Source organism: Oryzias latipes, chromosome 18, assembly GCF_002234675.1.
Source record: "Oryzias latipes chromosome 18, ASM223467v1".
Classification (NCBI taxonomy): Eukaryota; Metazoa; Chordata; class Actinopteri; order Beloniformes; family Adrianichthyidae; genus Oryzias; species Oryzias latipes.
The window spans coordinates 7,059,599-7,072,649 of record NC_019876.2 but is presented as its reverse complement, the minus strand read 5'-3'; the positions used below and the strand labels follow the sequence as shown (position 1 = coordinate 7,072,649).

General features: G+C 40.4%; 2 protein-coding genes across 5 annotated transcripts in view; one reads left to right on the top strand and one right to left on the bottom strand.

The window, feature by feature from the left end:
* Nucleotides 1-5,392, top strand: part of tdrd7 (tudor domain containing 7) — a 30,161-nt gene extending 24,769 nt beyond the window's left edge. For all 4 annotated transcript variants that reach the window (XM_020711535.2, XM_011487317.3, XM_004079730.4 and 1 more), the window contains 6 exons: nt 23-133; nt 1,944-2,092; nt 2,165-2,367; nt 2,445-2,628; nt 2,697-2,857; nt 4,309-5,392. In XM_020711535.2, the coding sequence (XP_020567194.1) occupies nt 23-133; nt 1,944-2,092; nt 2,165-2,367; nt 2,445-2,628; nt 2,697-2,857; nt 4,309-4,529 (1,029 nt within the window). In that variant the 3' untranslated portion in view covers nt 4,530-5,392. The remainder of the gene's footprint in view (nt 1-22; nt 134-1,943; nt 2,093-2,164; nt 2,368-2,444; nt 2,629-2,696; nt 2,858-4,308) is intronic.
* A 1,507-nt stretch (nt 5,393-6,899) lies between these two features.
* On the bottom strand, nt 6,900-12,545 carry LOC101162482 (calcium-binding protein 2-like). Its single transcript, XM_004079655.4, has 8 exons — nt 12,276-12,545; nt 12,133-12,189; nt 11,469-11,595; nt 11,131-11,161; nt 10,614-10,757; nt 9,904-10,013; nt 7,604-7,751; nt 6,900-7,530 (listed from the first exon to the last, which is right to left on the bottom strand). Exons 2-8 carry the CDS (start codon nt 12,186-12,188, stop codon nt 7,502-7,504), a joined length of 645 nt encoding a protein of 214 aa, XP_004079703.1. The 5' UTR covers nt 12,189; nt 12,276-12,545; the 3' UTR covers nt 6,900-7,501.
* Between the last annotated feature and the right edge of the window lie 506 nt (nt 12,546-13,051).

Here is a 13,051-nt window from a genome sequence, read left to right as displayed (position 1 = left end):
AAAGGCGCCCTCTTGTGTTCAGGCTGTGAAGTGCTGCCTCGCAGACCTGGCCGTCAGCGTCGGGTCCTGGACTCCAGAGGCCGTCCAGTGGCTCCGAAAGAAAGTGCTGAATGTGTCAGACTGCAGCATGAAGGTAAACGTCTTCATCTTCAGGACTTTCCAACCATGAAATGCTATTTAGGGTAGGATTGTCACTAAAGGAGGTGTAAGGTCTGTGGCAGAAACATTTTTAAAAAAAACCTTAAGGCCTATAAAAACCAAAACCTTTGACTTAAACAAGTCATTTAAACTGCAAACTGGTGAGAGATGAACAGAACTGGACACAAAACACCATTAATGATAAAACAGAAAAAACAGCATAAATCTTTGAAAAACACATATCTAAAATCTCTGTTGTTTCTTCTCTTTATCCCACGAGACCAATCTTTAAAGATGGTTATCTCACAAAAAAATACTGAAGCTAACGTTATGTACTTTATTTTCTACCCAAGATCTATCAAATCTGCCTCAATATTATCACCTTCTGTTCATATAAAGAACATTGTTGAGTCATAAAAACATTGTGTTTCCCTAAGATTCATTGATTTGACCGCCCACTTCCAGCATACTAGATTATTTGCCATTTTGGATTTTAAAAAAACAAACAGTTTTAGTTCCTATTTGGCAGGCTTTAACCAATATTTACAAGACAAGTTTGGGGATTTACTGTATATAGACTTTCACAACTTCGTTGGTCACACTCAGTTTGGCGAGGATGTGGTTGTTGATGCTACAACTCATCAACAGATCAACCTAACCTTACAAAAGTTTACACAATACTTCCTTAATGAGCGATCAATAGGCTCAACAAGTTTGGTCTTAACTGGCCACTAGGTGGCCCTGCAAAAGTCGCCATTGCTTAAACCCTATGTATCAAACTCAAGGCCCGCGGGCCAAATGTGGCCCGCCATGTCATCTTATGTGGCCCGCGAGAGCATTAAGGTTTTTAATTTCTTAAAATAAAAATTGGTGTGTATTTATTCATATCTAGGGGGAATGGGACTTGAAATCTGGGATTGGGCAACTATACATTAGGACTTAAACACTGTCCATATAACCTAACCTGACAATCAAATGTAAAAGGATTTATGCTAAAGTAACAAGCAAACATATATTTTCTATGCAACTGTAATTGTCACTTTAAAAAGTTATAATGAATAAATAATGAGTTATTTAACGTTAAGGAGTAGTTACATTTATTTTATATTCCATTTAGTTACATGTATAAGTTATATCTGGCCCTTTGAGGACAGCCGACTGATGTGGCCCTCAGTGAAAATCAGTTTGACACCCCTGGCCTACAGCCTAATATTTCTAAAACTACTGTAGCTACAAAGCCTAAATTTAATGTATATGTTGATTTAGTGGATAAAAACCTAATATATACAAACATTTTACAAAGACGTTTAATGAGTCCACTGAGTCCAGATGATGGAAACTTGGATGATTTATAAAAAAATGATTTAATCGTATTATTTTTCCTAATGGCAAATCGTTCAAACACAATGCATTATGGTCTGTATTTGCTTGTCAAGTTAAATGTAAAGTAGTTTTTTTGCACAGTTCCAGGATACTTCCAGGGCACTGGATGTTTGAGTTGTAGATTCAGACACCCCGAAAAAATGGAGGGAATTCAGGCACAACCTTAGAGATGTTTTTTTTTCTTTATCTCATGCTTATTGGAACTTCCTGAGTCATGTAGAAACAAGTCCACCCGCTTCTCTGTGACGTCATCTGCCAATTTGCGTATTTAGTAAAATGCTCTTTTTTCTCCTCATGCAGCACTGCAGTGGCAGCAGCTTCTAAATGATTAATAAAAGTATAACTTTTTTTATCAGTCAGAGGCTTTTTCTTTAAAGAAATTCTAATGTGTCTTTGTTTATCTCATTTCTGGGTTACTCAAGGTTGCCAAAACAGATGAGACCAAGTGCTGCACCTTGGTTTACTTGTTCTCCGACAAGAACTGCCATGAGCCGACGCGAAGCCTCAACCATCAGATGGTCCGGTCCGACCTGTTCAAGCAGAAGCCAGACGTCTTCCTGACCAGCCACAGGTCTGACGGCTCTTTCTGACGCCTCCTCTCTGCCGGGTCATCTTATTTTAGGCATGTTGTCTCATTTCACAGCCCGAAGAAGATTCCTACAAACATCTCATCTTCTGAGACCTCCAGCAACAAAGATTCTGCCAACGGCAACCCAACCTCTGTGGCGGCTGGTCTTCATCCCAAGAGGGCTCCGTCGGCGCCCAGAGGGGGATCGGGGTCACCAGACAAATCACCTCCTTCTTCACTGGCCCAGCTGCCCCCACTGCTGGAGCTGCCCCCTGCTGGTAGTCTTCTAGAGAACCATTACCTGTTTTCTTACTGGAAGAACTGTGCCAGAACAGAAGAAACCTTTTTCTTCCAGGAAGTAACCTGGACGTGTACGTGTCAGTGGCGTGTCATCCAGGCCACTTTGTGCTGCAGCCGTGGAGGGATATGTATAAGCTGGTGGTGCTGATGGGAGAGATGATCCTGTACTACAATAAAACCGAGGAGAAACCACTCCGCATCGAAAAGAATCAGATTTATGTGGCTAAAGTGGAGAACAAGTGAGTTTAAGAAAGCCTCTAGAGGGAGGTTCTTGATCTGATGTCTCACGTCTGCTTTTGCTTCTCAGTTGGTATCGCGTTCTGGTGAAAGGAGTTCTCACCAACGGCATGGTGTCCGTGTATGAACTGGACTACGGCAAGCATGAGCTGGTCAGCTGCAGCAACCTCCGACCTCTGATCAAAGAGTTCAAGCAGTTTCCCTTCCAGGCCATCACTGCCCAGCTGGCCGGTGAGTCTGACCTCATCCCCACAGACGGACACAGAGGTCAAACCTAAATCTGACGCGATTGTTGTGACAGTTTGGTGACATTTTAGTGAAAATCTGGGAGACACTTTTGCAACAGTTTGGAGACATTTTAGTGACACTTTAAAGACAATTTAGTGACAGTTTGGAGAAAATTTGGAGACATTTTAATGAAAATTTTGGAGACACTTTTGCAACCGTTTGGAGACATTTTTTGGATACATTTTAGGATTCAAGGAGCAGTTTCACAGAATTGGAGCTAATGTGCGACATAAAACACTTAAGAATAGAAAAAATGAACGACAGTAAGCAAAATTAAAAAATGACGCATTGGTCAGAACAATAAATAGAATAAGTAGTCTAAACAGTGCAAACTAAGGATGATCAAGTTGCAGGTAGTGGACTGGTGACTGACTGGACATGTAAGTGAAGTTTAAGGGGGGAGGAGTTAAAAGGCGTTCTTATGTGTCAAGGTTCTGGTCCTGATGGACCTTAACCTCCTGCCCGAAGGGAGTGGCTCTAGTAGACCATGTCCAGGGTGAGAAAGGTCGGCTGCTATCTGACCTGCACGTCCCCGGGTTCTGGAGACGTATAGGTCCTGGACAGATGAAAGGCTGCAGCCAATCAGCTTCTCAGCTGAGTGCACAATACGCTGCAGTCAGTTTATGTCCCTGGTTGTGGCTCCAGCGTACCACACGGTGATGGAGGAGGTGAGGATGGACTCAATAATGGTCGTATAGAACTGCACCATCATCTGGGCCAGCAGCAATTTTAGTGACGCTTTGGAGACAATTTAGTGACGGTTTGGATAGAGGTAGATTTATTTTTAGATAGAGGTAGAGACAGTTTGGAGATTTAAGATAAACTGTTGTTTTTAATTAAAAACCAATGACGTGTCCCCTAACCAATAATCACAGGGCAATGGTACAAAAGCATGCTAATTGTCCATAGCCCAGCCTCTCTCACCTCACTGCATGTAATAATATTTAAATGATTCTTTTCCATGCTGCCTCTATAGTTAGTGTACCATCAACCCTACAATTCACCCTTATCACAGGCTTTTTGCAAAATGCCACACACTTCAAATTCACACCAACTAATAATTTTGTGTCCACTAGAGCAAATGAAGCTTTTCGCTGCAGTATATCTGTTGGAATAAAGGCTTCATTGCTTCATGAAGCATCACTCGTTTGATCTGTAAACTTGTAAAAAGAGGTGCAGGTGTATTAATAACTTGTTCATTGGAGGATATGCAGAACGAGCAGGTTTTCTTCAGGTTTTGTTAGATCTTGTTTGGGGTCATTCTGACTCCTACTGGGCAACTCTTGCAACAGAGGAGAGTTTTCTGGTTTTGCCAGCGTGAAAGTGTCCTTTTCCACTCACCTCACAGTATTGAAGCAGCTGAAGTGACTGTGCTCCTGACTGCTCTCCCACAGGGGTGAAGCCCAGGCAGTGGTCCGAGGAGGCCTCCATCGTCTTCAGGAACCACGTGGAGAAGAAGCCGCTGGTGGCCCAGCTGGAGTCGCTGCAGGATTCCAAAAACCCCTGGGACAGGAAGCTGACGGTCTTCCTGGTGGACACGTCGCAGGAAGAGCGCGACGTGTGGATGCACGACCTCATGGCGGAATTTGCCGACGAACGGAGCAACGAGCTCTAGACCACTAAGGGTGACCCAGCAGGTTTCCTGCTGACGAACAGCTTTTGATTTAAAAGAAAAAATAAATAGAGATATCTATTTGAATCTAATCATTAGTGGAAGGAGTGAAGAAACGTTAGGTGGAGAAGTGGAAGTTTGAAGCGTAGAAACCAGCAGCTGCAGTTTGTTACTGAAGAAAGTTGATCAGATGGAGTTCCTGCTGTGACCGTTAGACAACGTTGTGTTGTGGTGAAACGTTTCCTACCAACATGAAAGCACGAAGAGCCTTCGCCCTGCTAATGTGAGCATCTTCAGACGGAAAACGCTTTTCTTCTTCCAAATGAAAAAGAAAATGGCTTCCTTTAGTGTCACAAAGTTTACAAAAGCGTTCTAGCAAACATTCCCCTGAGAGGAGATGAAGGTGCAGCTCAGCATCTAGAACTTCCGTTCCTTCTGGTTTGGTTTGGGTTCAGCAGACGTGCAGTGACCGTCGCTTTTTAGTTTTTTTTTTCCCCCCACTACGAAGCTGCAAACGGGAAAACCCGGATCCTTCCTCAGTCTGAAAGACCGGCTTGAGTCTTCCTCCTCAGAGAAACTGCAGCAGATGATTGCCGCTCCGTGTTTCCATGGAAACCTCTAAAAAAAGCCTGATTTCACCGGCCCAAATGTGAGGAAAGAAGATTTTCTACGCTGCAAATGTTGCTGAATTTCCTTTGATATTTATTAAGCTGAGGCATCTAAACCCGACGACGCTGGATGCTGCATAGTTACCGGCATTTATTTGGTTTTGTTTTTTTCTGGATGCCAAAAGATTTCTGTTGTTTTTTAATGTTCAAGAAAAACTTGTGGGTGACGTTTCTGGAATAAAGTCTGTTTGGAGGGAGGACGTCTGTGTCGTTCTGTTACACAACAACATCAAGGATTTTTCTTTTCTTTATTTCAATAAAAATATATGTAGTTATTTAAATGATACAACAGTAAAAAGGCATACATCTACACAAAACAAAACCCACATAATTTCTGCTTTTTTGTTCATATCACAGACTATAAGTTAGAATATTTAATTAATTTAAACTACTTGGATGTTAAATATAATGCAGTCCACAGCAATAGTTTTATCTTCTATCTGCTTTTCAGGTGTTAAATTATATTTTCTGAAGTGAAGCGATGGAAAAATCTAAAGCGGGATTTGTACTGAGGTAAAAATAGGAAAGTTCTATGAAAATGTTTTGAAAGTTCAGGTTTCTATGGTGGCCCTGAAGGACAAATCACTCAAGGCGAAAATATATTAAAGTGACCCAAAACAAGTATTAAACCAAACAAAAAATGTAGAAATCAAAACACAATTCCAAAATGATAACCAAAACTTACAGGAAATGTTTTGGATATCGTATTTTCCCAAATCAAAATGAAAGAATAAAAAAAAAAAGAAACTGTAAAAGGTAAGTACTTTTGGACATCACTGATTAGATGATGTCTGTCCACCTTTTCAACAGGAAGGTTTTCGCTGTGAAGTGGGATCTTCCGACCAGTGACGTGCGGTGAGGTTGATGGCTGGTGAGGCACCGAGTCAGATTTACAATGAAAGAAGTGAATATTTCAGCATTCAGCTTAGAAGATACAAGACCATATTTGTCCCACAGAGAATATTTCTTTTATAGACATGGATAGAACACTCTTCTAGTGTGTAAATTATTCATATAGACTGTAAACAAATTAAAGTATACAGATGTGTTCAGCGCACACTTCATTCTGACCCTCTGTAACTATTTCTAGTATTTTTCCATTTTCAAATGCTGGTGCTTTAATCCATTATCACATGTCTGTGAAAATGATCATAAGAATAATTCTTGTAGGCCTAAAATTTACTTACATTTTGTCCACTTACTCCCATGTAAAAAACAAAATTTGAAAACCATGTTTGGCCTTACCTTTTGAGTCCATGCGCCGATCCTTCTCCACAAAAAGCTCCATGATCTGTTGGAAAAGTCTTCCTCATTTTCCTTTAGTTTAACCCTTGTGCTATCTTAGATGACCCCATCCTTACATTGACGTGTTCTCCCTACCATGACAAAGGTGGATAAAGGTGGAAAGATTTCATGTAATCATGGACACCAGTGAAGATCACATATCATTGAAGAAAAAAGGTTCAGAGCACTGTCTAGTGGGTCTAGATGACCCAACTCCCAATGTTAAAGTGCCTAGGATAGCACAAGGGTTACCAGTGATCAGTGGAAAATAATATTTACTTATGGAACGATTTTCTGTTTTGGTGCCGAGCCTCACTTTCCTCACTCATTCCGACTGAAGATTTGACTTAATTTCTCTGGCCACACCCACTGGGAAAGCTCGGTTTAGGGAGAAACATCCTTCTGCTTTATCTCTTCTTCAAAACTCTGTTTAGCTTTTTTTTTTTTTTTTTTTTAAATTTCATTTTGAATTTGGGAAATTCAATCCAAATTAGTTTTAATTGATATATTCTTTTAATGTTTCGGTTTGTGGAATCTTTTTTATCTCTAAAATGATTTTATTTCTTTCATATTACTTGTTTTGCCTTTTTAAATTGTTGTGATCTTTTTTTTTTTACTTTTGCTTAACCTATTGAGACCCGAGCTATAGTTTGATATGCTTTTTTTTTCTTCGTCACAGGTCATCAGAATGAACTACAGTGAGTCTCAAGAGTTTAAGTGATTTGTTATTGTGATTTGCACTTCAGGGCCACCGTAGGTTTCCGTCAACTCTCCAAACTCTGATCTTTTAGACTTCTAAAGATAAGACACTCATTTCTTTGCATATGTCACACCAATCTGCTTTGAGATAAAAAGAAAAAACATTTTAAAAGCTCCTCACTGCTGCAGCCTGACCAAGAGTTGTAGACTTTTTAAAAACAGCTGTTGTGTTTTTACACATTTTTGGACAGTAAGAAACATAGTCAGGTTTCATCCTGTGTCCAGTCTGTAGTCATCCATCCGTGTTCTAGTGGTTTGCAGCGATCACTGAATCGACAGCATCATTACAAACTCTGTAAAAACAGAAAAAAACCGTTGAGTTTCACTGAGGAATGAATGACGTTTCCTGAGCTTCTGAAGTCTCGCCTTCAAAGTCGATGTTTCCGTCGGCGTTGACGTCCAGCTCCTTCAGGATCTCCTCCTGTTCTCCCTTCTTCAGCTTCTCCCCCAGCAGAGTCTTCAGAGCTTCCTTCATTTCGTCTTGGTTGATCTTTCCGTCCCCGTCCTGGTCGAACTACGACCAACAGACAGAGGAACTGAGCTTGATACAAGGAAGAGCTTTGACACAATCAATGATTACCCATGAGACATTTTCTATTCGTCTCCTTATTTAGGTTTCCTCTGATTTTTTAACCTTTTCTTGATTTTTTTTAAATTTATAAAACATAAGACAGAGTTAACCTGTCTAGTGTGTTCTCCACCTTCACCCAACAGTAGATGGGATAGGCTCCAACAACCCCAGAAGAGATTGACCCCCTTAACACCGCAGACGTCGCAGACGACCCACCGTAAATCTCTGTGTAACCCTTGTCTATCCTAGGCACTTTAACATTGGGAGTTGGGTCATCTAGACCCACTAGACAGTACACTGAACCTTTTTTCTTCAATGATTTGTGATCTTCACTGGTGTCCATGGATTACATGAAATCTTTCCACCTTTATCCACCTTTGTCATGGTAGGGAGAACACGTCAATGTAAGGGTGGGGTCATCGTATAAGCACAAGGGTAAAGCTGTCGATGTGGATCAGCTGATTCTGGAGAAAGGGGTTTTTCATATCAGCTTGGCATCCGTATCTTAACAGAAAGTGTTGCGTATCAGCACAAAAACTGCTTTTCGTCATTTTAGAATACGTTGGATTTTTTGCGTTAATTGAAAAAAAACGGTCAAACGGTTGCAGTACCCAAAATAATGTTAAGTAAGGGTTAATGGCCGGCCAAGTGTGCATTATCACTTTTTAACGCACGCCGTGGAAGTGCGACCGCGAAGTGCAGCGCCTTGTCCCGCTCACGTGACATGTCATGGAAACGTGACAAGGCGCCGCACCACCGCTGCAGTCAAGATTCAGCGATATGAAGCGATAATTATATGCTGATCGTCCTGATGGATTACATAAAGCATCAGTTCAGAGAGAAAGGTCACCTCTAACCGCTTGTTTTTGGTCCAGATGATGAAGCTAAAGGTTGTTTTAAAGAAGCCAGCGCAGTGATACAGATATGTGACCGGAACTTCTTTTTAAAAACTTCTTTTTAATGCACACCCAGCAGCCAATCAGAATCGAGTATTCACCTGGACCATGGTATAACACAAGCTAAAGGCTTAAAAAGGGTTTGAAAAATAAATAGATGGATAAAAAGTAGGAAGTTTACATAATTTACTCCTGTTGATTGACTTTATTGCTCTTTAATGGGCTGACTAGTCCACTTGTTCTCACACTGTAGTGAACCATACCAGCATTTACTTGCAAGTGAATTTTCAGGTTTCACAAGATTCACTCAAAGAAGTCGTGACATTCTGTTTCCTAATGACAAGCAAACATACACTCTTTGTTTGTGGCTTCATTGTATATTTATTTATACCTATAGTATATTTTTTTCTAGTAAAATCACTTGATTTTTTTAGTTTTTAGAGCTCAAAATTGTGTTTAAACAAATGTGTTCCATGATTGACAGGTGAACTCAACAACACTCCTATTTTGTCCTGCAAATAGCCGGTTTTCTGAATGCTGATCAACTGGGCGGAGTAGCCCTTAGCAAAAAAGTAGTACATTAAATATACCTGAGCATAAGTCTTGCATAAGTATACTAAACAAGTATACTATAAACCATGTACACATAGTGTAGGAAAGAAATTACCTAAATACTTCTTGAGACTAAATTGGAACATTTCAAGTTTACATTATATAGATAGTATGTAAAAAGTAAACTTCAACTATACTGCCTCACTTTTAGCATAGATGAAGTACACTTGTAGTACACTTAAATAGACTACTTGTTGCTAAAGGAGGCTTAGAAACCGACCATTTTCATTTTCAAATGTGTTCTTTACGATCCAGTTTAGCTCGTGCTGGTTTGCGGCGCCTTCCGTCCGTGAAATCCGGGTTCGACTCCAGGCTGCTCCCTGTTCCCTTCTCTACCTCTGCCGGTTCCAAGCCCGGTTAGAGAAGGTTGCGTCAGGAAGGGCATCCGGCGTAAAACATTGCCAAATTTACCATGCGACTTGTTCGCTGTGGCGACCCCTGATGGGAGAAGCCGAAAGTGGAAGAAGTTCTTTACGATACAAAACGAGGTTCTAGTGTGTTTAATTTGAGCTGGCAGAAACACAAAAGCCCGGACTGTGACTCCTTAGTCGTCTTTACTGTGATGTCATCATTTAGGCGGGAAGTACCTGTGAGAAGGCCGACTGGACCTCCTTTAGTCCCAGCATGTCTGTGGTCTCTCCCATCATCCTGGGAGCCATCAGTTCAATAAAATCATCAAAGTCCATTAATCCTCCCACTGTGGAGAAAAGGTTTGGAAAAAGAAGCGAAATTAAAACATGTTTTCTATAGTTTTGATGGATTTTTCAGCTAAATCTGATGATTGAGGACATATAGAAAGAAAATTAGGCTCAAAGATGCATTTCTGAATATATTTCTTTATTCAAATCCTTGTGAATCAGGAGCAGATTAAAAAAATTACGCTTGAAAAGATCAAATTTGTTATGCAGCAACTGTCCCACCCACAACTCAGAGGTGAATTTCTAATGAACTCTTGCTGCTCTGCAGAAACTATGCCCTAAAACATATTTTTGGCTAAAAACAGTATAATCAGAATTAAAAGAACGCTTTTAAAATCCTCCTGGGAAGCAAACTCTAATCTTATCTGATTTGATTAGACCCCGCCCACAAATTCTAATTGGCTGCATTATAATCCATATTTTGGTGTTTTCTCTCTATGAAAAAAAACAACTTTAGGACAAACTCATGAGTGGATTTTTTTCAATGTCATTATTTTTTGACAATGTTTCTAAAACCTGGTGACAATCAATCATTCTAGGGGGAAAAGGGTTAAGGGAAAAGTTTTTTTTTTTTTAAGATTAAAACATAAAAATCTCACTTCTCATCTTGATCTGTTGAACAATTTCCAGCAGCTCCATTTCAGTGGGCATGTATCCCATAGTCCTCATGCATTCAGCCACATCCTTGTAGTTCAGGTATCCGTCCTGGTCGTAGTCAAACTCCTTGAAGGCCTCCTGAAGTTCTTAGAATGCAGGAAAAGAGTCTAAATTAAAGTTCTGCATGTCCCTGTTTCTCCTAATCTAGACGTTTTTAGAATTGGTTTCAAGAACTCAAACACTTTGACCCCTAATGTTTCCCTTTTAACCCTTTTGCTATCCAAGAGAAGTCAACATTGGGAGGTGGGTCATCTGGACCCCACAAGAACCTTTTCTCTTCAATGATTTGTGATCTTCACTGGTTTCCATGGATTACATGAAATCCTCTCCACCTTTGTCGTGGTAGGGATAACACGTCAATGTAAGGGTGGGGTCATTTTGACCCGACAAGATAGCACAAGCCCCAGATTCCAGGTTTTAGGGATGCAGTTTAAACCACTATTGATGTGAAAAACGTACCATCGATTTCAGCCTGGGCCAGTTCTCGCTCCTGAAGACACAAATCCAACATACGTTAAGTTTCAGAACGTTCACATCCGCTTCCTGCAACGTCCTGAGAAGATAAAAGTCGTTGTTTTCCTTTGGAAAACCTTAACAAGTTGTGATGTTAAGCCTTTGACCTTTGAGGCTCTAAGCCTGCAGGGACACCGGCTTACAGCGGGACGCTTCAGGAGGATCCAGAGCGAGCTCGGAGACACGCCTACTTGCATCATATGAAGCAGTCCACTCCTGACAATAGACATGTGACGTGGCAGGATCCAGATCAAGCACGCAAAACAAGAAAAACGAATACTTACCGCCCCAAACAAACTTTTGAGCACGGAGTTGTAGACTTTGTTCATGCTGTCGGCGCTTTTCTTGATCTTCTTGGAGGATTTTTTTGGACTCTCAGACACCGAACCAGACGGGGAGTCTGTGGCATTGCTAAAACACATGAGAACAAGCCCCGAAATGAAGTTTCTTTTAGCGCAAATTCAGAAAAGGTATAACTCCGAGTTTAAAAGGAAAAATTAGTGTTTTTTTACAGCTTTGATTTGGGGAAAAAGAATGAACTCTTTAAACAAAAATGACACTTCAGGACAAATGTTTCTCTACGACCATTTGAATGAATGGAAATGGTGGTTAAAGCACAACTAAACATTGATAAAAATCCTGTTTCTGTTAAATCAATTTATCATGTAAAAACCTACAGACATAATATGTAATTCTGATGAGTTAACAACAGTTTAACACACAACCTGTGAGGAAAGACCAAACAGTCGCAGTTGAGAGTAAAAAAATGAGTTTAATTGGTTCAAACTTTTGTAAACTGCATTTCCTTGGAAGATGACTTTTGCAGGACGGACCTCAGAAGAGGCAGATCCCACAAGGATATAAGGTCATGGAGGAAAGGGGAGTTTTCCTGAGAACTTTACCACAACTCAAAAAGAAAGGAGTTTAATCTGTGACGTCTGGTTTTACCTGTTTGTTGACTCCACAGAGGCTGTGGATGAAGTTCTCGCCGCGGCTTTGGACATTCTGTGGATGAACACACACTGGCTCAGTTTCTCCTTCACATTCTCAGATTTCCTTGCCGTTGTCAGTAGTCGAAGCGGTTTGCTTACCTTGATCAAATTTGTCGGCGCTCTGCTGCTTCTGCTGGGAGAAGCTTCCTGTCCCCACCGCTCTGCCTCCACCTTCTGACCTCTGCAGAGCGGCTTAAAGCAGCGATTAGCTGGCCAAACGTCCAGCAACAGTCAGCCAGCAGCAAGGTGGAGGAGCGACCCGACCTTTAGAGAGGACTTCCTGTTTGTCCAGATGACGTTTTAGACTGTGATGAACTTTGCACAAGTGTCATTTTTGACATATGTATAAAAACATACACATTCATCCCTTGTGCTATCCTAGGCACTTTAACATTGGGAGTTGGGTCATCTAGACCCACTAGACAGTGCTCTAAACTTTTTTTCTTCAATGATTTGTGATCTTCACTGGTGTCCATGAATTACATGAAATCTTTCCACCTTTATCCACCTTTGTCATGGTAGGGAGAACACGTCAATGTAAGGATGGGGTCATAGGATAGCACAAGGAATAAAGTCTTAGATGTAATATTATTGACATAATCTTAATTGTAGAATTTATATATCGATATATATATATATATATATACATCTAGATAAAGATGTATATAGATATATTTATATATATAAAGTTTTATTCAGGAATTTTATTGCTTAAGAACAACCCAACCGTAACAGGTTGTATTTTCTAATAAATACATAAATATTTTATTAAAGCAAAATAAAATTTATTTATATTAAAGCTCTGTGCTGACAAAGGCGCTTTTCCTATTTAGTAAAAAGCAAAACGTGCATTTTTTTTGACTAGACATTTACAC

Bases quoted from the DNA above. Each gene is read 5' to 3' on its own strand.
- LOC101162482 (XM_004079655.4), bottom strand. From the start codon at position 12,188: ATGTCCAAAGCCGCGGCGAGAACTTCATCCACAGCCTCTGTGGAGTCA. The intron at 11,596-12,132 runs GTAAAACCAGAC...CATGTGTTTTAG, and splicing joins TCTGTGGAGTCAACAAACAG to CAATGCCACAGACTCCCCGT. The intron at 7,531-7,603 runs GCGAGACTTCAG...CTGTTTTTACAG, and splicing joins CGGAAACATCGACTTTGAAG to AGTTTGTAATGATGCTGTCG.